Source organism: Ricinus communis, chromosome 3, assembly GCF_019578655.1.
Source record: "Ricinus communis isolate WT05 ecotype wild-type chromosome 3, ASM1957865v1, whole genome shotgun sequence".
Taxonomy (NCBI): Eukaryota; Viridiplantae; Streptophyta; class Magnoliopsida; order Malpighiales; family Euphorbiaceae; genus Ricinus; species Ricinus communis.
This window is the reverse complement of record NC_063258.1, coordinates 24,612,888-24,636,033: the sequence shown is the minus strand read 5'-3', so window position 1 is coordinate 24,636,033 and position 23,146 is coordinate 24,612,888. Positions and strand designations below refer to the sequence as shown.

At 33.1% G+C, this 23,146-nt stretch overlaps 1 protein-coding gene across 1 annotated transcript; it reads left to right on the top strand.

Annotated features, from left to right (window-relative positions):
* The first annotated feature begins 139 nt into the window (after positions 1 to 139).
* Positions 140 to 19,165, top strand: LOC8262848 (protein ENHANCED DISEASE RESISTANCE 2-like). The gene is made up of 22 exons (XM_002523490.4): positions 140 to 678; positions 1,254 to 1,328; positions 1,537 to 1,590; positions 2,392 to 2,457; positions 2,736 to 2,794; positions 3,580 to 3,656; positions 4,780 to 4,905; positions 6,071 to 6,105; positions 7,346 to 7,446; positions 7,535 to 7,630; positions 8,364 to 8,428; positions 9,031 to 9,102; positions 9,442 to 9,612; positions 11,299 to 11,498; positions 11,736 to 11,802; positions 12,781 to 12,956; positions 13,831 to 13,932; positions 14,320 to 14,367; positions 16,080 to 16,223; positions 16,319 to 16,414; positions 17,895 to 17,996; positions 18,615 to 19,165. The coding sequence occupies exons 1-22, from the start codon at positions 334 to 336 to the stop codon at positions 18,705 to 18,707; spliced, it is 2,370 nt and encodes a 789-aa protein (XP_002523536.1). The 5' UTR covers positions 140 to 333; the 3' UTR covers positions 18,708 to 19,165.
* The last annotated feature ends 3,981 nt before the right edge of the window (positions 19,166 to 23,146 follow it).

The window sequence follows — 23,146 nt, the reverse complement described above, 5'->3', positions numbered from 1 at the left end:
TAAATATTAACTCTTTCGTGGACCCTACCTGTCAGACAAACAAACTGTAATCTAACCTTCTTATCGCTTAATTATTAATTAATCTTTCTGTTAATCTTTAATCACGCACAGTTGTAATTTAATTAGACAAATAAAGATATTTTTTTTAAAAAAACCAAACCAGGTAACAGCAAGAACAAGAAGCCGTTAACACTGCAAAAACACGAAAACAAGGCGCTATATCAGAAAAAATTAAAGGAACGCCTCTTCTCTCCCGATCGCATTTATCTCTTTCATGAGTCTCCGATTTTGATTTTGAGCCGTTATTGTTCTAAAGCCTGAGAAAGAGAAGGCATGGAATCATCGACGACGGCCGCAGCGACGACGACGACGACGGAGGTGACGGTGAAGAAGGGTGGAGGTGAGAGATCGGAGAGTAGAGGTGGCGGCTCTGATAGTAGCAGCGGAAGTAGTAGCAATGGGAATAATAATTATAATAATAACAATAAAAGTGGAATTATTGGTAAAGGGAAAGAGAAAGAGAAAGAGAAAGAGAAAAAAACGTTGGAGTATTTTGGATGGGTATATCATTTAGGAACGAATTCAATAGGACATGAGTTTTGTCATCTTCGTTTTCTCTTTATCAGAGGCAAATATGTGGAAATGTATAAGCGTGATCCTCACGAGAATCCTGGCATTGTAAGCTCTTTTCTCTCACTTTTTTCATTTGCATAATTAAATGGTTTAATTTGTAAGCTGAAAATGGAGCTGCATCGAGTTCAAGCGTCATTGGAATTTTCATTTTGTTTCTTCATTCTGGAGTGAGAGTAAATTCAAGAAAACATTTTGTAGCTGTCTGTCAAACTTAATTTTTAAATTCATATTTGAGTATATGATCAACTTTTGTTAATTTACTGCACACGTTAGTTATTTCACTGAGGAAACGAATCTTGCTGTACAACTCCATTGGGTTTTGATATATTGAAATTGGCAATTGCATTAAGAGAGCTGAAAGTACATTAATTGTTAAGGGGATTAGTGATAGAACGCCATTAGTCTACTATTTCATGGATGATAGAATTATGCTTGTTATATATATATATATATGTATATTAGTCTGTTTCTGTTTTAAAATGAACATGTTTTCAGTGTTATACGATTGTGCCCAAGTTCTAATAGCCAATGTTTTATTCATTATTCTAGCCTAGCTATGTTCCAATTTCCAAGTGCTTAATTAGATATTTACACTTGATGCTTAACTTTTTCTTATCCAGAAACCTATTAGGAGGGGTGTCGCAGGGCCTACACTTATGGTGGAGGAGCTAGGGCGTCGAAAGGTCAATGAAGGGGTGCGGCCTCTGTTAATCTAATTGTTCTATCTTTAATATCTGTTCTTTTTTGGGGCTCTTGTACTCTCAGATGTTAGATTTGATGCTTTCTTCTATTGCATGACGAGTCCTTTTCTTTAGCTCTTAAAGTAATCCTGATGACAAGTAGCTTCCCATCAGTTCCTTTTCGCCATCTCCAATCTTAACTTTTTCTCTTGAATTTTTGTAGGATCTGTATGTCTTGCGGTTTTATAGTAGACTGGATGAGACAAAAAAGGGAGAAGTAAGCTGTAGCTCACCACTATTCACTCTGCAAATCTTACTGTGGTTTAAGAAATACTAGCACTTGATCATGATGTTCTAGTTTAGGGGATGTCACATTTCAATTATTTTTGGCTTGTTCATGCTGTAAATTGTACCTGTTTTTGTCTTGCTGCATTGTTCTAGTGCAATTTGAACTTTTACACTATTAGAATCTGCTCGTGTTATTAAACCACATTTCGCATTTGGTAGTATCCCACATGAAAGAAGTTGATGAATAGAAGTTAAAGACCTTAATATTTAAAAATTAAAAGGCCGTCTTGGGAGACTGGACATCGACCATGGGAAGAGAGAGTTTTTAGGAGCTGTTGTATTCAAATGAAAGAACTCTTCAGTGATCAGGGAAAGAAATGAGGAAAGGACCTTCCATAAGTATTTGCATAAACATTGTCCTAATTATGTGGTGCATGCTTACACTTGAAATAGCATTACGTGCAGATCCTGCTATTATTGTATGTTTCCTCTTTTGCACATGTTCTTTGAGATTGCTTATTGAATCTTTGATTTGGACCGAATATACCAAGTAATTCAAATTCCTTCAAAGGTTTTCCTGCATTTCTGCCAGTTTTCTTATTAAATATTTTCTGGAGTTTTGTCTATTTTTCCTTTTTGTTCTCTTCTTTCATCTTTGGGAAGATAGCTTATCCTATTCTTGTAGTTTATATGTTCTTCTGTTTCTACGTATAAAATCTCCCAAAAAGAAAAATGAAAACTCTTCCTCATGAAAAACAAAATATAACTAAATCCTTGTTTCTTCGTCAAGATTGCTTGTGCTACAGCTGGAGAAGCTCGAGAATGGATGGAGGCATTTGATCATGCAAAGCAACAGGTATATTTCACTGAACACTGTCAATAACATGGTCTAGTGCTAAAATTTTGTAGAATGTATTGGTCGTGTCAGTTACCATTGCCTCATCCGGTGTATCACATGCTAAGCTTTTCTTTAATCCTGCAGTCAACATTGCTGAATAATTTGTTAATTTTGTCTTGAAAGTTAAAATATTTTGGTATTCTCTTGGCCTTCTTTTATGTTTTGGAAGTAATGCTTAATGGAATTTTATGTTGGACTCACCAAAACTTATCACTTTAGCATTCTTCTTTTGACAGGCTGAATATGAGCTCTCAAGAGGCAGTAGTACCAGAAACAAGCTGAACATGGAGACTGAGTATGTATGCCATTTGTGTGTATTATGCTGTATAAATCTAGTAGAGTTTGTCTTATTAGCTTGCTTAGAAAAATTTAGTATCATAATACAACCATTTCCTTGAGGTTTTGGAGAATCCATATGAAAACAATACTGATCTTAATCAATTAGAATAAAACAAAATAAAGATTTTGCAAATTAAGTTCATGACATATTTTCTGTTGTTTGCAAAGGTTATCTAGCTGTTTTAACAGAATGCAGTCTCTTGTGCATTTTTGTACTTCTAAAATGTTTTTCTGTTTTTGGAGTGACAGTGGATTTACTCTTACTTTAAAGAGGCTGTTATTATCAATTCTTTTATATTATTTGACTTGGATTTGCTGCTTTATTTTATTTTATTTTATTTTATTTTATCTTTTTGAATTTATAATCAATATATAAGGTAAACCTGGGGTTGGGAAAACCAGTACCGCTTTTTGGTTTATCTGCTGTTTAAGAACATGGATTTAAATTCTCTCCACATGTGAGATTATTTATTTTCACTGGAAGCTAAGGGAACTAATCAAATGTATGAAAGTCTTCCATACATCTGGACAACCCATGGTTGCTTATGACTAATCTCTGCATTACTTGAATTTCTTTATATCTTTGAAATTGCAGATTGTGAGCGAGTCAGTTGCAGTACTCATTATTTCATTTCTTATTAATATTTCTAGGTCTAGATTGATTTGATTTTTCTGCGTGCCCTGATAAATGATATTTTGGCTGACTTATAATTGATTACATCTTTTTATTTCTTGGGGAAGGATCAATCTAGAAGGACATCGACCCAGAATTAGGCGATATGCTCATGGATTGAAAAAGCTTATAAGAATAGGGCAAGGTGAGGTGGTATATTCGTCTGAAATTTTTAATGTCCATTAACTCATTATACAATGAAATATCTCCTGAACATTAAGAATCAAAATTTTAGATGCACCGTGATGATATGTTGCATTTTACTTTGTTCTTGAAAATTTGTAATAGGTGTACACTGCAGTCTCTGCATGTAGCTTTTTTGTTCATGTTTTTAGAGTAAATAAGTTCAGATTTGTGGACGTGTCTGGAGTAAGTTGGATTTGCATGTAAGCATGCAAGGGAACTTTCAAGGGGGATGCATGTTTCTTAAGGAATACAGTTCCATCATGCCACACGAATCATATTTATAACAAAGACGGAGCCATTATACTATCTGTACCAGTCTTTTTTTCTATTGTGAAAATGGAGAAAATAAAGGACGAAATTGCAGAGATTGAGCTTTTAACCATTAAATTAACAATCATACTCAAGTCACCCAATGAAAAGGTTAATAAATTAAACAGTCATAGGGCTTATTTCTCTCTGAGCGACATTTCTGAGTTCTGGCACAGCAGAGGATTTCTGTTACACACTAAAAAGCGGTTGTTTCTGCTGGGACTTTCTAGGGCAGAGAGGAGCATCTTTACATTTTACAATACTTCGTAACTGTTATTACCCCTTCTTCTTTTTCCATGTGTTATATCTTCATCGTGTTAATAAAGTTCATTTCTTGCTGTGCTAATGAACTATCCAATTGTAGTCTATATTTTTTGTTAATTTTATAAGTTTTAATACTTATCCAATAAGATATAAGAGATTAAGAAACTGCCGAAATACGATGCTATATGAGACCCATGTTGTATGAAATAATTTAATAGCCTCTTAAATATTTTGTTTTAATTTCTTTCTTTTTCTTATTTATTATGTAGTATGTACTGATTAGAATATCTCAGTTCATAAATTATTAGGGGTATTTTAGAGATGTTATCAAGTGAGGACTCTTAACCCAAAAGGTGTACACACCTCAAGCCAAGATGGATATGGATATATAAATTACCTTTTGCAAATATCTTTTAACATGTGCTGCTGTATGTGTTAAACATTAATTTGAAACTCTGTCAATAAATATTTGTTCGTGTTACTTCAGTTTCTTCTTTTATTTTTGACAGGTCCAGAGAGGCTTTTGCGTCAATACTCAGATTTGCATTCTAATGCCAGGTCAGACAGATATTATGAGGGGGAAGTTGGAGATGCAATTGAAGCGCATGAATGGAAATGTGTTCGCACAATAAATGGTACTTGTCTGTTAGTGTTAGCTAATTTATATCAAAATATAGCCTGTCAACTTTAACTGCTGGAAAGTATCCATATCCACTTCATCTAGTTTTATTATGTTCCTAAAAGCCCTTCCTTTCTCTCTTTCTCGTTGTACTTATGTTTTATTTGAATGAAAAAATTTTATATTGTTGATGTTCTTAAATGTGATAAATATCTATATTAGCATTTGGATGTCCTTTGATTCTCGTATGCCATTCCCGAGATGGTTTACATTGACTTGTTGCCTTTTAGAAAATGACTTTTCTAGGGTCAATCAATAAACAGATCCTGATTTTTTTTTTTTCAAAATTTGCAATCATGTCCTATACTTTGTAAACGAATCAAATGACCAATTTTAGCCCATGCTTCAACCATTGCATCCACCATGGCCAGACCATTAAATTTATCTCATCACATGCAATGTTAACTGAGAAAAGTAAAACTATGAAGAGCATACTAGGTCCATCTTTCAATTGACAAAGCCTTCTAAACTGGCAAATTAGAAGCCAATTTTTCACCTCTTAAAAAGTATTGAATGTTTGTTTAAAATACTGTTGCTTAGTAAAGGCTTCTAAAATGGCCATAATAGAAGCTAATTTTGCACCTCGTGCTCATTCCCAAATTACAGATTATGATTGTAAGTTGGAAAATAACAAAGGACTTTTATGGTAATTTTTTTTCGAGTTTGGAAGAAACTATTGATTGATTGTTTAAGTTATTGTTGCTCGGTAGAAGCTTATATGAAAGATCTCCAAGCTACAGCAGAGAGGAGCCATGAAAAGATAGGTCTGGGGAAGATTGGCATTTAGTCAACTAATTCACAGTTATATATGTACAGTACTTGCTTACTAACTGGAGGGCAATGACACTAAGAGGCTAATGAATTTGAAAAAGAGGAGTTAATTCAGGGCAATACCATAAATCGTAAATTGTCCTTTCTCATGGTTAATAGTCTCTATTAGTTGGAATAGTTATTACTGTCCTGCTAGAACATACTGTAGAATTTTTCCATTAGAGCTTGACTATTGATTGCATAATAATTTTTAATATCATGTTCCTATCTAGCATGATAGCATGGGAAAACAGTGAAGAAAACCAATTTATTTGCCACTTCTAAATTTCTTTTGTTCCTGATGGTTTCAGGTGTTCGAATCTTTGAGGATGTGTCTGATTCCAAGGTATTTGTCAATATAGTTTATTTTCAGGAGATTTATTTAATATGTCATTTGACTCAACATTTTTGGATGATGTCTCATCAAGAAATTCAAGGGAATCATACTGTGCATATCAATATCCATTAATTCATTAAAAGAAATGAAGGCTTAGAATATGCTTTACTGCATTCTGACCTTAATGCTAGTTTAGAATGAGGAGTGCATAATGGAAAATGCTAGTCATCCTGCCATCGCTTTGACTAAAAAAATGATTTCTTATACAAAATCGCTGTTTCTATGGCGTACTCTTCTTTTATTTCTCTGTTTATAAAATTTACAAATTATCAATTACTTGAATAAGTTTGGAAGAATCTATTTGGTTTTGAATTCTGTTTAAATATTAATGAAAGAGGTACCTGTCGGAGCACTTCTGTATCATATTTGCATGACCTGATAGAAATGATTCTTTGTTGATGAAAGAATATATGTGACTTGCTTTTTATCAAAAAAGTTTTGTATTGATGCACCAAATTATGTCGGAATCCTGTTTCTCAAAGTTATCGCATTTCAAAGGAGAATCATGATGTATTATTTAGCATGGCTAGAGGTTTGTTTCCTTTTAATTGTCTGGCTTGCCTGTTTGTTCTTGCATGTTGATCAGATTACAAAGATACTGTTGACAGCTACATATTGGCTTAGTTTTAGGAGTTAATTACGTTATTTTCGACTTTTTAGGGTTACATTTGTACCTCTACCGGTTCTAAAATATTATAAATATATATTCAATGGTGTAGAAAAAATAACATAAGAACCTACAGCACTTTTGTATCTTTTCTTGTTGCCTAAAAACATCAGATACATTATCCCCAAGTTGTGATCTCCTTTCTCAATTAAAATATCTTTCCTGTAAAAGAGTGAAAGAATTATCATGCCAATTGAATGCTGCTGCTACACTTCAAAAAAGGAAAGAAAAGCTTAATGCTGCTGAGTCATTCAGGCGATTTCTTGAAATTTGGCATTCACAGTTCATTATTAGGTTGAGAAGGTATGCTGTCTTTGCTATAATTTGTACAAGGCTGCTTATGTGTCTGTTTGTCTGTGAAATGTTTTTGTTCCTTTTCATGATTATCTCTGATGCTTCTTATATCTTATCCGTAACGTTAAAATTTTATGATTTTGTTTTCAACTGAACTGAAGAATGGAACTTTCATGAACTTCATGAAAAGCCTCAATTTATGGTCTGATGAATCTGTACTCTGTGTAGAACGGTAAAGGTATTCTCGTAAAGGCTGTTGGTGTTATTGATGCCAGTGCTGATACTGTTTTTGAAGTCATTTTAAATGTTGATCGGCATCAAAGATATGAGTAAGTTACTTGATTAGTATTCTAGAGCTCTATCGCATTGTTCTTACATTTAGAGTTTCTAGTAATTCTTAACATCTGACTTGTACAGGTGGGATACTTTGACAGGTGACTTGGAACTTTTAGATTCCTATGATGGACACTATGATGTTGTCTATGGGACATTTGATCCCAAATATCTTACTCGGTAAATCAATACTATATTTTATTCAGTTGTTTGTGTGTACTCTGCTGCCTTGCTTTTTAGTTGTTTTTGTGTACTCTGCTGCCTAACTTGTGAATAAGATCTGTTGGAAGTAGTCAAATTATATATTTATATACATTCTAGTTTCTATGCATTGTTACCTAAGCTTTGCATCTGTTAAATGGTCTAGTGTGTCAGAATGCAGCCTCTCTATTTTGAGGGTATATGACCAACAGCAAGTTGGTTTTAGAAATAGGTTTTTGACTAGCAACTCCTTTAGATTTAGTGAAAAGCTGTGGTCAGTTGGATAATTTGGTTAAGCCCTGGAACTTGCACTTGCTAGCTTGCTGCTCAAGCTCAGTGTTTGTCTCTAGAGTTGCTATATTGTCATAATTGCATGCATTAGATATTCAATGTTTTACTCTTAAGCTACTATGCAGTGGATACATGGAAAATTGCTTGCACAATCCTATTCAGATATGCATTGTTTTTTTAAACAATAAGTATATCATATCTTTATTTACCTTTCATTGCCCATGCCAATCTACCTTTTGCATATTATAGCTTATTTTTACTATCTTTTGCATATCATAGCTTATAACTTTGTTTTGGTCATCCACATTTAAAATTTAAGAAAAGAAAACAAATTTTCTTATATGTATCATGTGTTGGATAACTTCATTGTGTTTCTCGTGTAATTAATTTGCATTCACTTATTTGACATCGTCTTTGACAGGTGGCAATCCAAAAGAGATTTTGTTTTCTCTAGGCAATGGTTTAATGGCCAGGATGGAACTTACAGTAAGCAAATATGATTATCATTTTTAATTTATAGTTATTTTTTGCCATCAAGTTACATGCAACGTGAGACCTCGAACTGGCTCTTTTTTTCTCCCTTGTTTCTTGCTGGCTGAGACTGCCTATCTCAAGCTCAGCACCAGATTCACTTTTTGTTGCCAACCTTGTGTTCCTGCTTTAAGGCTATGGTAATGATAGTACTGATCAATGATAGTGACATATAAAATACTTAAGTTTGAAATGATATGTGGGTATCTGAACTTGGCCAAGATACTGCTGATGCAACCCAGCATTGATTAATTTGCTTACAGTTGGTTGCTACATGCTTTATGGAGGGAGAACCCAAAGGACAGATATAGTTTGATGGGCCAATATAATATTTGGCTTGGATATAGGGCAATATAAATTTTAATTGAGCTGTACTGCTGAAAAATGATAAATAGTTCAAAATCATGCGAGGCATGTTTTAATCTGCTTGAGTTGCTTTATATTTTGCTGACATCTTTTGGTTTTTGTTTTCCCTTTTTTCTAAGATTTTCATTTACAAGATTTAAAGTTGCCACCTATGTGGTTAGCTGACATGATGTTTTCATTTATTTATGTAGCAATCTTACAATTTCCAGCAGTACTTAAGAAGCGGCCTCCAAGATCTGGATATCGACGTACAAAAATTAATCGTAAGAGGATCCTTATGCTAAATTGGAGAAATTCTAGAATATCTGAAGCATTTGTCTTGTTCTACCACTTACTGGTGCACATTCATATAACATTATCAAGGATTTAGATATTTTTAGCGAAAATAGGATCCAAATGTTTAAAACTGGGTCTGCAATGGTAATCAAATTGGTTGGAAAGCTTTCGTGTCTATCATGTATACATTAGTTTAATGCTTGAAATGATTCTCTCAGATGTATTTCTTCCTTTCAAATTTGCTTCATGTTGAAAGCTCTCAACTGCATATGTGAACCTTAATTGACTTGCCCCACTTTTTTTCTCTTTTCTGTCATGGCCTGTAGCTTCTACCTGGGAGATTAGAAACTTAAATGCACCCATGGGTTCAACGGCCATGAGATGTCTTTTGACACAAACGTTAGAGATACATCATGCAGGATGGTTAAGATGGAAGTCAAATCGTTGCTCAAAGTTTGAAAAGACTATTCCTTATGCATTATTGTCCCAAGTGGCAGGTTGGTTTTAATATTTCTTCTTCACCTTATTTACTTTACATATTACATAAAGCTGATCTGCAGTCTAAACAAATAACACATTGCTTTTGAGACCATCAAATGTATATTCTCTGACCCAAATATAGCTTGTGGTTTGATCAGAAAGATTTAGAAGTTCTGAATTTTGGACACATGCAAAGGAAATGGTCAGCCAACTAATTTAATTGCTTGGCCTTGGGACTACAAATTCTGAAACAACTGATATAATCTTTGCTGTAAATCTGCTTTTCATTATTAATTTTTTACATTGTATAAAATAGTTTTTTTTTTCTCATTTACAGAACGCATTTTGATTATTTGATGATATTATCTTGTTTGATAAATTATGTGGAGATCCTCTCATCCAATAGGGCATCCATTATTTTATCTAATAAAATGAATATCTTTTTTGACCTCATTATAATCGTTGCTTGACTACTAGGAGTGCATTCATGTTATGGAAGTACTTTGCTTGTGGAAAATTTTTTCAGTATTATTTTCATTTGGTTATAACACTAAAAACCCATTTGAGATAATTGTTTAGGGCGTGGAGTACAAACTTAATTTCTTTTCAATGACAAAGATTGATAAATGGGCTTGGATATAACTTATTCCCAAAAGCTACCTCAAAAGAAGAGAGTCCAATCCACATATATACACCATAGAAGCCCAGTAACTTAGTGATGTGGGACAAATACAATAGGTTTAGCATGACATGAAAATGGGCCGGGTCCAAACCCATCATCGCAGACAAAAGTGCGAGTATGATACCATGATGGCTTGGATAGAACTTATTCCCAGAAGCTAGCTCAAAGGAAGAGGGTGCCCAATCCACATAAATACATCATAAAAGCCCATAAAAGCCTAGTAACTTAATGATGTGAAACAAATACAACTTTCAACAAAGACCAAAGAGAATGTAGACCTCAAGAACATTTTTCTTTCTCATTTATAGGGGAAATATTACATGAAAAATGGTAAATAATGGCAGTGGTTGGCAATCAATAGCAACTAGTGATAGTGGCAGTTGGTGTGGTGTACTCGTGTGTACTTATTTATAAGGTTCTCTTACAGGTTTCTTTCCTCTTTATGATTTCCAGGAAAAAAAAAAAAAAAAACATTATGTTTCAGAAACAGTGTATTTCCTTGAAAATGGACTTGTTGGAAAATTTTTCTTTTCTCCAGACCCAAATAAGTGGAATTTGTTTTCCACATTATTGTGTAACAAACAGAATGTAGTGGGTCGAGTCATAGTAATCTGTGGCTTGTCCACCCTGGGCAGATTGATTTGTCAAATACACTCTGCCCCACCTGCCAATATATGTTACAGGAAACTATTTATGAGCAGTTTTCTCATCGCACCAATTATTGGTTTGAAGTTTGACAATAGAATTCAAGAATGTGTCTCCCTGGTCATACATTATTTCTGGGTGGTGTATGATGGTGACATGGTAGTTTGCTTTTATTTTATTGTTCAATTTTCTAAAGGAAACGTTTAAATTTTGGGTATCAAAATACTTGAAATACTTTCTGGTCATCAAATGTCCAAGAACTACTTTATTTCTTCTGGATAAATTTGAAGTAAATCCTACGAGTTGTGTTGTAGAAACTTTTTGTGAAATGTTCATTGAAGAGGCAGTTGTTTACTCTTGGTTTATTGTTAATCAGGTTTGAAGGAATATATTGGAGCAAACCCTGCACTGAAATCTAAATATGCCACTAAAGTTGTTCATTCAAAAATTTCTGAGGATTCCACCTCCAGCAGTGAATATGAGGATGCCGAAGTGAAGGATGAGTTCTATGATGCAATTTCTGCTGATTCATCATCATCAGAAGAGAGTGAGGATGAAGGTCAACCAGCCAATGAGGTTTTATTTTATTTTCTCTCTTCTTTTTTCTTTCAGTTTCATTCAGAATAAGTCCTATTAGTGAATTTGTGTACAACTTTCTTGAGTTGTGCTTGTAGTGGGTTTCTTTTCTATAATGTAGGGTTTGGTGTCTGAACAAGGCATTTTTTTTTTCATCAATAAATAAGGCATTCCATTGCATATGGAAACCTAAAAGAAAATTAACTCTTAAATGGAAGCTGCCACTTTATGGAACAGGAAAAGAAAGTGAAATTGAAGAATGTTTCATGGGCCATTGCAAGCTTTGCTTTGAGACGAACTTCAGGTCCTTTCTCTGCTTGTTTATTTTAATTCAATATTATTTGAAAAATGCTATTCTTTATGAAAAGTCACACTGATAAAATACACGATGTACTTTTATTGGCTATATTCGTAATACTTCTTGTTAGTTACAATTACTACATCCCAAGTGTTCATGAGCTTCCCACTTTTCTCTGTCCCTGTTATTTTGTGAAGAATTTCGTTTAAATTGTTCATGTTGTATAGCAAAATTCATATTATTCATGCAATGCATCCCAATGTCTGTCTGTAACGTTCTAATCTTACTGTTTCTCTTGCATTGTTTTTTGGTGTTCCAATCATATTGTGGGTTCAAACCACAGAAACAGCCTCCTAGCAGTGTAGGCGCAAGGCTTGTACATTTTACCCCTCCAAAGCCCGCCAATGCAGAAAGTCTTGTGCACTTGAACACCTTTTTAATAGATAGTTTGCCTTAATGAAATATAAACAAAGCATAGGTTTTGAGGAATAAAATACTGTCTATGTATTTTGTCATATGTTTCATTTATTGTTCGCTGACATGTTGTGAGAATCATATGGTTAAGAAAGAAAAGAACACTTATGTAGGACTAGGTCTTTAATTAAAAGGCCAGTGACCAATAAAATCTAACTTCATGAGCATATTTTCAGTTGTAGTCAATTATTTAATGGTTTTTTAAATAGTGACCATGAATTAATCAATTGTAGTCACTGGTTCAGTTCCTCTTTTTGTGGGATATGATTTTCTACTTTTTTCTTTTTAGTACATAACAATGAGTAAAAAGATAACCTGGTTAGAGAGCGAAATTGATTGGAAGCCTGATATCTGGGAGAGAGAAACTGCGAATTGCTATGATTGTTTAAATTAATGAAAGTTCATGGCCGGTATTTACAATTTTTTCATTGGTTGTTAGCCCTTAGTAACATTACATTTCTTGTTTTCTTTTTTACGATCTGATACTGTATTAAATGATTGTGGTTGCAGCTCTGGATGCAAATAAGGAATTGGATCCTAGTGTAACTCCAATTAATTTTGACCTAAGCCAATTCCATGGTTCCCTACCCAAAGGAAAGGATGAGAAGGACTCGAGTTGTTGGAGTTCCCCAAATGGCAATGGATTTATGATCAGAGGAAAAACTTATCTAAAGGATAACTCTAAGGTTTCTTTTTCTATCTAAGCATTTAATTATGGTATACTCTGTATTATTTAATTATAAGTTGTTTATTCCTCTAAAGAATTCTTTACCAGCACATTTTGTATCTTATGTGATATCCAAATGAAGTATCTTACTGCTTGCTTTCTTACAGTGCATTGACAAGTATACTATTACATTTTGTGCTTTTGAAATTTGACAATTTTTTGATCTTTTAACTATTATTTTGACTTTCACAAGAAGCTGAAATAGTTAACCTCCTTTCTCGTATTTTTATCCTCTTGTCCTCAATTTACTTCTCTATTTTAGTATTGCATTATTCATCAATAATTTCATATCTCCTTGCTCTTGTTAGGTAGGGTCGTTCGGGAGATTGTGGCTTTTACTTTCTCTTCAATTGTGTATAATTTTCTTAGGAAGGTGGTTGATTAATTCTTAGTGTACAGATTGATTGATTACATGACCGGTAGCCAATCTGCAAGTCTTTGTATTTGATTGGTACTTATCATGGATAATAATGAAATTGGCGCTTAGAATTCATGGGTTCTTCTAGTGCGCCTCAATGTTCTTTGCATTGTAGCTCTTTTGCTACTTCTTCATTTTCTGTGGTGTGGCCTGACAACTGCTTTCTTCTTTGAATCTATAATTTCTTTTTGAACAATTGCTAGTGCCTAGTGTTATTCCTTATATTTTCTGTCCTAATACTTTGATATTTGGTAGTTTAACCACTGTGAAATAGGAGAGCAGAAAATGATCCTTTGCTGATTAATATATCATATTAAATGCAATTGAGGTTGTTTTCTTCTAGTTTTAGCAGAACTGAGGTTATTTCGCAGACTGAATTTTCTATTGTTATTGGTTTACTTTTAACTTTTTGCAGGTAATGGGCGGTGATCCCCTTCTAAAGCTCATAGCCGTTGATTGGTTCAAAGTTGATAGTCCTATGGATAGAGTTTCACTGCATCCCAAGTGTCTAGTGCAGGTAAACCCAGAGTTTTCAGTTTGAGCATTATTTTGTTTTAAATTCTAGAAGTAGTGGTCAATCTCTACTCTGTATCTAATTGTTTTTATTTCTTATTTGATCTGGAAAATTTGCTGTTTGGTGTTTTTAATAAGCATTTTGGTTCAGCCCAAGCACCAAGGGCGATGTTTTTCCATATCATGATTTGCTCTTTAAGCGCAACAAATGAGCGCCTGTGAAAAAGCTTCTTGCCTGGAAGGTATAGAAGCGCCAGAAATGCCTTGCCTTGCCTGGGTGCCTAGATGTGCACCTCGAGTGTTTTTTACTACACTGATTAGACATTATTAATTGCCATTTTGTATACTCTGCGAAGTTGTTTATGCGTTAATTGTACCTTTTAAATTTCAGACAGAGGCGGGGAAAAAGCTTCCATTCATCCTTGTCATTAATCTTCAGGTACATAGATCAATGTATTTCAATCTCTTTCAATTGGCATGTTGTTGTGCAAGATAATTGTTTAACACAGAAAAAGGAAAATTTCTTTTTTTAAATTTAGCTGCTTATTGCTAGGTTCATAAGAATTTCAGAATTTTTTCGAGCAACTGTACCTACCCTCTAGTTTCTCTTTCTATTACGTGTGCCTTGTTGATTTGGATCGGTGCATTGACATGCCCAAAATTGAGATCTGATTGTGAAGTGAGGAAAGTATGAGCGTTTGTTTGTTATTTTTATTTATTTTATTTAATCATCCTTTTCCTTACCCAGATTTTTAATATTTATATGTCATCACAATATACAAACTTTTCTTATCAGCTTAAGGACATCATTAAAGTAAACCACATCAGCAAGGTGCTCATCTTAGTGAAAGAAACTGACCATTGGTTACAATTGCTAAAAATCTAAAGCTCGTACAATTTATTATTCAGCTTAATAAAAATGGCCCCAACTGTAATAGCTAATATAATTTTGGATTGTTTTGGTGCTGTTCTTACGGGAATGCAGTTGTAAGCTGCAGTACAAATTAATACTTCTGACTTCTTTTTTTGAATTGTATGATATAAATTTTAGAATACTGTTAAATTTATTTCTTTATGGGACATTCATTTGCGTTTAACTTTTAACCCTGAAACTTTTCACTAATTGTAAATGGAAATGAGAATTGAATATCGGGATCGAGTGGCCTGAATATTTAAGGACAATGATTGTTTTAAGCAGAAATCTAAATTTGTGTATGTAATAATAGAACCATCATTATGATTATAAAGCAACATACAAGTTGAAAAAATATAGATTGAGATTGTATAGCATGTGAGCTGTAGACTTATTGATGCCTCGATTAGATAGGTTGACCATATTAAGGCAGATGAAGTAAATGAAGGAAGGTATAGACCTAAAATAACATGGAGAGAAAGTACTAGTGACTTCACATCTTTCCAAAGATGTAGCCAAAATCGCTTGGAATGGAGAAAGAATTCATATAGCCACCTCCAATTAACTCAGGGTTAAGGTTTAGTTGAGTTTAGTTGATTTTTGATTCTTGTTGCATATTACTGAACAATTGACGGGATTGGGTGTGGTATAGCTTATAAAGCAGGAGTGTAATTCAATCTTTGATTCTAGCTTATTTTTCTTCAGAAAGGAAAGTAACACACATTCAAATGTTAGATCACGGTAATGTCTAGTTGCACAGACCTTTGAAGAGGCCTACAGCTGATGAATACTGATAATCTGAAGTCCAGAGTGCCCCATATTACTTTGGCATGGCTTCCATATATGCTCGGCTGAACTTCAGTTGCCAGCTACGTGAATGCTTGTTCTTTCATCCCTGTTTAGAACTGTTCTTGTGGTAAAACATTTAGAATCAAATTACCTCTGTTTAAAGGAGTGAGCACCACTATTATGTAGCAACAATTGCCTCCAGCTCTAATATATTATATTAGTACAAAGTAAAAAATCAAAGTACCCCGTGAAATCCTTCATGATAATGCTAATTTTAGAGAAGCGGGATGCTTTGTTTGTTTGACGAATGGCATTGACAGATATGATTAATGTCATACTAAGATATTTCTAGGTATTAGAAGGTTTCATCTGTCTTCTAAACAATAATATTTATGTTATATTTCTGTTTCAGATTCCAGAATAATATGTATGTTATATTTCTGTTTCAGATTCCAGCAAAACCAAACTACAGTATGGTACTGTACTATGCTGCAGACAGGCCAGTAAACAAAAGTTCTTTGTTGGGTAAATTTATTGATGGGACAGACATGTTTCGGGATTCGAGATTTAAACTAATTCCCAGTATCACTGAGGTATCAAACACTCTTCAAGTACATGATCATGGAACACTGTCTTTTTGCTGTTTTCCTTTGATGTTAGGGAGCTCATGTCTCTTTAACATTGTCAGGGATACTGGATGGTCAAGCGTGCAGTTGGGACAAAAGCTTGCCTTTTGGGGAAAGCTGTAACCTGCAAGTACCTCAGACAAGATAATTTTCTGGAGGTAATACTTTTCCTTTATTCTCTTCCTCACAGCAGGCTTACTATTATTCTCAAGGTTTCAATATTCATACTATGGAAATAAACATTATCACTTTGGTAATTTTCAGAATTTAAGATGATAGATTGGTTTCTAATATTTATGAACAATTATTTGTCTAAACTGGAGTGGAAATACTGGGGTTTTTTTTTTCAAAGAAAGGAGAATGATTCATTCCATTACAGAAATAACAAGCCAATAAACTCATTCAGCCACAGCATTTGGGCTGACAAGTTTGAGTTAAAGAACTCACAATGCAGGGCTTTCTTAGCCAATCCATGGGCCACCCAATTTACAGCTCTTGGGACAAATAAGAAGAAAAAACATCAACAGGAGAAATTAAAAGAAAACAGTCATCAATAATTGCTGGATATTAAAAGAAAAACTGGTTAAATATGACTACAATTGTTCCTTTCATTTCTCTGCTTTCTATGGAGTATATATATTCCTTTTTCCCCCATCGATTCATGGCTGCAAACTGCATTATGTCCAATAATTAGCGTAGTATAGTCAGAATGCACTTCTTGTAAGTTCGTTATTATTCAGAAACATGGTATTTAGATTGATTTTTTTCTTTTAATAACTTTTTGAGGGGAAAGGAAAAGGAAAAATGTGAAATTCCCTTTACTTTAATAATGCTGGTTAATTATGTCAGTAGTGTAGATCTATTTTAAATCCAATTTGATGACCTATGCTACAGTGATTTTTTGGCTGGCCATGTGCAGTTTTTGAGCCATAAGCTCATACCTCCACAATTTATAACTCTCTATCTGCATGAGAACAGAAAGTAATTTTTATAATATACCATAAGTAATAAAAAAAAAATAGAAACTATGGAATCAGCATTATGTGTCTTTAATTTGTAATGAAAAATTGACGGTGTCGTGGAATTTTCAGGTTGCTCATTTATGACCTGAAAGGTTTAAGAGCTCAAGTTGTGGAAATATTATTCTGCAGAATGATATCACCACATTTACATAAAATGATCATTATGAGAAAAGTCAGTCAAGATTTGCTCCTATTTCCATCACAATTCTTTTGTTATAAGTTTAACCTATATTATTTCAGTTCTTACTTCGATGATGTGAAGCTCATATGATGTAGGTGGTTTGACATTTTGTTTTACTAGTACATGGTGCTAGTTCTAGAAAGTGTTATGTATATTTGCTAGTTCAATGGTTCCACTTCCAATTCTGTTGGGAGCATCAGTCAATGTGATTATAACACTTTTACATTTATTTCTAAGAATGTCTTATACCTATTTCATGCATATGCTATTGAATGTAGAGCACAAAATGATTTAGTTAGTAATTGACATGGCTGAGATTTTCTTACAGACCTGATTGCTTGGTAAGACTATGAGCCATTTAGATCTTTTTTTACTCATTTTTGCTAGTTGTGCTCCTTTATGTATTTCATGGTTGCATAAATATATATACTGCAGATTGATGTAGACATCGGATCATCCTCTGTAGCAAGGAGCGTTATCGGCCTTGTCCTTGGATATGTCACAAGCTTAGTCGTTGATCTTGCAATTCTGATAGAGGTTTGTTCCCTTGTGGCATTTATTTCTCGAACAAGAAGTTTTCTTTCTGGTATAAACTTCTGTGCACTTTATAGCACGCAATGAACCTTAACTTGTGATGCAGTATCTATTGCAACTTCCTATCTCTAAAACCTTCTCCGTAAACAGATTAAGTCTGATGTTATTTTGCTGGAATTGTCTTGAAATTATAGGTGTCTTCTTGAAATTTTCTAGCTCACTGCTTCCTATGGTGCATATGTTGCATTTAAAATATAAATGTATTGCTGCAGCTCTTGTTGCTTTCTGTAAATACTTAAAATTGATCTTTTGTGATTGTGGCATGTAAACTACAATTGATTTTGAACTAGCAGTGCTGTTGATTTCATTTGCATCACTTCTTAACTCTACTAATTGATTTTATAGCATTCACATGTAGGTTTAAGTGGGGAAAGGAAGCAGCAGATAAGTAACAGTTATACCTTACTATAGATGATTGTGTCAGCAGCCTGGCTAATTTCCCTAAAAAAGGAACTAAGATCTAGAATGCATGCATGTCATCAACAATGAGATATCGCTTGTCCCAAAAACAAAGGGTAGAAAAACAAACAATCATATTAATCATTGCTGCTGTGCTTGCAGGCAAAAGAAGAGGAAGAGTTGCCTGAGTATATTCTTGGGACCGTCCGGCTAAATCGTGTGAGGCTCGATTCTGCTGTACCTCTGGAGGTTTAGCATTTTCACTTTTTAATATTCTTTACTTTTTCTTAGTCTCAATGTACAATCCTGTTGTTTACTGAGGCATATCTCCAAGTTTTCCAATTTAGTCTAGAATTTCACATCATGAAAAAACAAGGCTATGGCTTTCAAAATTTGGTGACATGTACATAAACGATTGTATACATACACATGCGAACAAACCAAAAAGATGGATGAATAACCTGCCTATAATGTGTGCGGGATTGGCATCTATTCGGTTCGCAGCTTCATAATTTGTGAGTAGAGGACAGCACTTGAATTCATTCTTGGACACTCGTGGTCCCATGTGATGATTAGATTGGATATCTATGTACTGAGAAACTTGTTTATTTATGTCAAATGTAGAGCAAAGAACTATGTGAAAGTCATGCTTAATTATGTTGGCATGAGGCTATGAACAATTTTGAAATGCCTAAGCCGAACATTTTGATAAAGTTGTGTCCATGTTTAATTCCTTTATTGCCATGATGTCCAACCACTTGCTCTTGGAGATGCCCTGTTTCTCTTAGGAAATAACAGTGCCGATGTTGGTTTGGGAGGTTCTTTTTTTTTTTTTCCCCATTCTATAGTTGTAGCCATTCGAATCATTTACCTGCATGCCTTGATGTGACTGCCTTTTAGTGATGGCAATTATTTTTCTTCACATGCCCGTTTAGATTTTACTGAAAAAGAAAAGAAAGAAGAATTACAAGAGTCTGTTCATAGCTTGAAATCTAGATTTGTAAAACCTCAGATTCATTCTCTGCTTGTTATTCATATCACCTAAACTTGATCTCAGCATCCGTCAGCTTTGCCATCATGGAATACCTGATAGCTACTAGCTGCTTGCAGCCCCCCTTATCCATTTCCACTCTTCCCTTTGTCATATAAACCATAACCATTGATGATGCTGCCACTGCCACTGCCACCATTGTCATAATCATTTTGCTACCATGGCCTGGGTTGCCACCGTTTCATTATTATAATCATCATATGCAAATAACAAAATGTTGCATCATAAGAATATGGACCCTTGGAAAAAAGAGAAGAAAAAACACAAGTAAATTTTACTTAAGCTAAATACATATTTATGATTCTGAACTTATATTGATTAGTCAGTTTAATACTTTAACTTCTGATTTAATTTAACAGACATATGAATTTTATTTTTTTAATATCTAAATATTTTTAATTTTCATTTAACCTAAAATGTACCCAAATTTTATTTTTTAGTCATATTTAAATATTTTTATATAATATATATGGACGTATTGAATGAAGGCATATTTAAAAAGTGTTAAAATATTACAAAAATAAATAAGTATCTGTTAGATTAAAATGAAAGTTAAAGGGTTAAACTGACTAAATAACAAAAGTTCAAGGGCATACATAATGCATTTTGGCCTTTTACTTATGTTGTAACTTCTCCATGTACATGAAATGGAGCTGTGGTGATATGGGAAAATAGATTTTGGTTAGATCACCAGTTATCAAGTTTTGATTAGAAAAAGTAATTCTTTGGCAACTAAACCAGCTCATCATGATGCCATTACTACTGTATGAATTCAATTATGAGTTTAATATTCATGTCGTTTTAATTTTTTATTAAATTTATATTCTTTAAATTCTTATTATGTTAAAATATTAAAAAATATAGTTATTGTTTTAAAATTACGATTTTAGTTGTTTTTCTTCTTTAGTTATTTTTGAATAAAATAACTAAAAAACAACCCATAAATTTTAAAAAAATTAAAAAAACAGTATTTGTAAAAAAGAATTACATAGTAAAAACAATATTTTTTGTTAATTTTAAGATTTATTGAAATATTTCCTTGAAATTAACTATCCATAATTAAGATTAAAAAATAATTAATATAAATATACAATAATAAATAATAATATATATTGATATATAATTAATTTTATTGACGATATTTTTATTTACCAATATCGTGATAGACTAATCTAACATTTTTGTGGAGGATTTACTTTTAAAAGTTTTAATTTTTATAATTTCCGTTTTTCTTGAGTGCTTAATTAACTTAAGAATGCATCTCTATGATTGAGTTCTTTTGAATCAACTAATCTAATTAGCAAAATAAAAAAAATGGAAATTAAATATTATCAAATTTAAATTCTGAATTTCAAATACCCTTTCACCCTCTAAAAAAACAAAAACAAAAACAAAAAACAAAATCGAAGACAACAAGAAAGGAAGTGTCCCGTTCCTAAATCACTTTTTTAACTGCACCCACTCTCCTTTCCCTTTACTAAACTTTATTGCATTATGCTTTTTGAACGACTGAGATCTTCTTTTTGAACGACTGACATTTTCTATTTGTAGAATGTCTGTTCATTCTGTTACATATTTTGGTTTAACTAGTTTATCAGTGATTATTCATCCTTTCCTTCTCTTCTAAAATGTCAAAGAAAACGCATCAACAGACTTAGCTTAGCGTGATGGTAGATGCAAATTTAAGCAAGATTTCAATATGGAATGTTGTTGAAAAGATACCCAAAAAATATTGTCTTAGCTTTGGCCACAGTACATCATCATTCAATAGTGAAATGGTCTTTTATTGATTAGTAGTGGTGCTGGGTGCCCTTTACATATGAGAGAAAGAGGAGGTGCTGAACCACCTCTTTTTAATTCATATAAACAAAAAGAAAATTGGATGGGACATAGAAGAATGATAAGTACAGTAATTGTTGAAGTAGGGAGGAGTTTTTGAGTGAAAGATTGGCAGTGCTTGTTCCACCTTTTCTTCTGCTAATTATGGAGCATATAGAGAAAAATAACTAGCAGTATTCTCGTCTAGGTTACTGTTTCTGCAGTACTGTAAACTTGGACTCAGTTAAACTGCACTTTTGTGAAAACAATAGATGATTTTTTTTTTTTTTTTAATTTACTTTTGATATATAATTTTTTTAAAGAAAACAGTTGGATAAGTACAGTTTATGGAAAAGACAATTAAATCTATTAAATTTAAAATATTTAAGACTATTTTCTTAATAACATCCAACAATAGTTCTAAATATTTTCCTGAAGAAAAATCCTGATTTAAAATAAACAACTAGACAGAGATAATCAAATCAAAGTGTGCATGGATTAGGATTGAGCTCATTTCCTCTCTTTTGTTTTTTCTTGACCAGAAAAAATGGGAATCCAATTCATTCAGAGTTTTGGCTTTGTTTTTTTGTTTTCCTAAAAAGATGGGTTTGCCTCCCCAAGGCCACACGGTTAGTGCAAGTGTCATTTTCAGTCACCTGTCAGTTTCCTGAATGAAATTCACAGGGAATTTCTTTCTTTCCTTCTTTCTGCTTTTAGTTTTAGTTTTAGTTTTATCATCCATCTTCCTCTTTACTCAACACATTTCTGTACTGGAACTTGCTTGTTGCCATTGCCACAATAACACTGTTATCATCCCAGTGTTATTATCTCTGCAATTGCAATTATTTTTTTGTCATATTCATGAAAGGGTCATTGGATAATGCACTGTATAGGAGGTGTAGTTAGGTTTTACATTTGTTATAAAAGGAAAATTTCATCGAATTTACTTAAACTAAGTATTTCAAATGCAATTGCAATTCTTAACGTATAATTATATTTTTACATAAAAACAAATGGTAAATTCAGCATGTTTTGTTTGTGCCCACATGCTCATAAAATACCCTAATCATTAAGCAAAATGAGAACTTGCGTTCAACAAACATCTAGTGTTACAATAAGTAAAATAAAAGTGACTAAAATTGATTTAAAAAAATTAAAAGTAAAATAGATAATATTGCTAAATGATTGAATAAACAAAATGGAAGAGACAATAGTGTTGAATGATTAAAGAAAAAGAATATCTTAAGAACATCAGCTTTTCTAATTTTAAATTGTTTGAATCAGAGATTGACGTATCATTTACTTAACATTATTATGTAAGAAAGATATTATATTAAAAGCCATTAGCACCTTGGATTCTGAATGTCTCTTTTTATCTCTTTATTTATTTAGCAGCTTTCTCCTTGAGAAATATATTTCATAGCTCCTCTTCTCTTGAAGTTAACAAACTATGCTAACAGGATTTTGTAAATAATTTGGATTTTTCTTTACTATATTGAATATTCCATCATGAACAACTGATCAATATTTGTGTAATCAGTGTGCAGGCTTACATTTTGAGCTCCAAAATGAATTAAAAGAATAACTGATGACATTAAAAAGGACAAGAAAACCTTGCAGAAGGTCATTCATTTTTAGTTGCAGAGAATACAGAAAGTGCCTCACTCAAAACACAGGGCACATTAAATGAGACCTAATAGTAATAATAACAGCAAGCAAAATGGGTCTCATTTCTTTCCACCAGAGCACATTTAATTATTTTTCATCACGGGCTTACTGCTCTTCTTTGCAGCAATCCAGGGGTCCCTCTCGTGATGTGATAATG

Excerpts from the sequence above, each read along its gene's own strand:
- LOC8262848 (XM_002523490.4), top strand. The coding sequence starts at position 334 with ATGGAATCATCGACGACGGCCGCAGCGACGACGACGACGACGGAGGTG. Across the intron at positions 8,429-9,030 it reads TGGCCAGGATGGAACTTACA|CAATCTTACAATTTCCAGCA; the intron begins GTAAGCAAATAT and ends TTATTTATGTAG. Across the intron at positions 14,368-16,079 it reads TCCTTGTCATTAATCTTCAG|ATTCCAGCAAAACCAAACTA; the intron begins GTACATAGATCA and ends TTTCTGTTTCAG.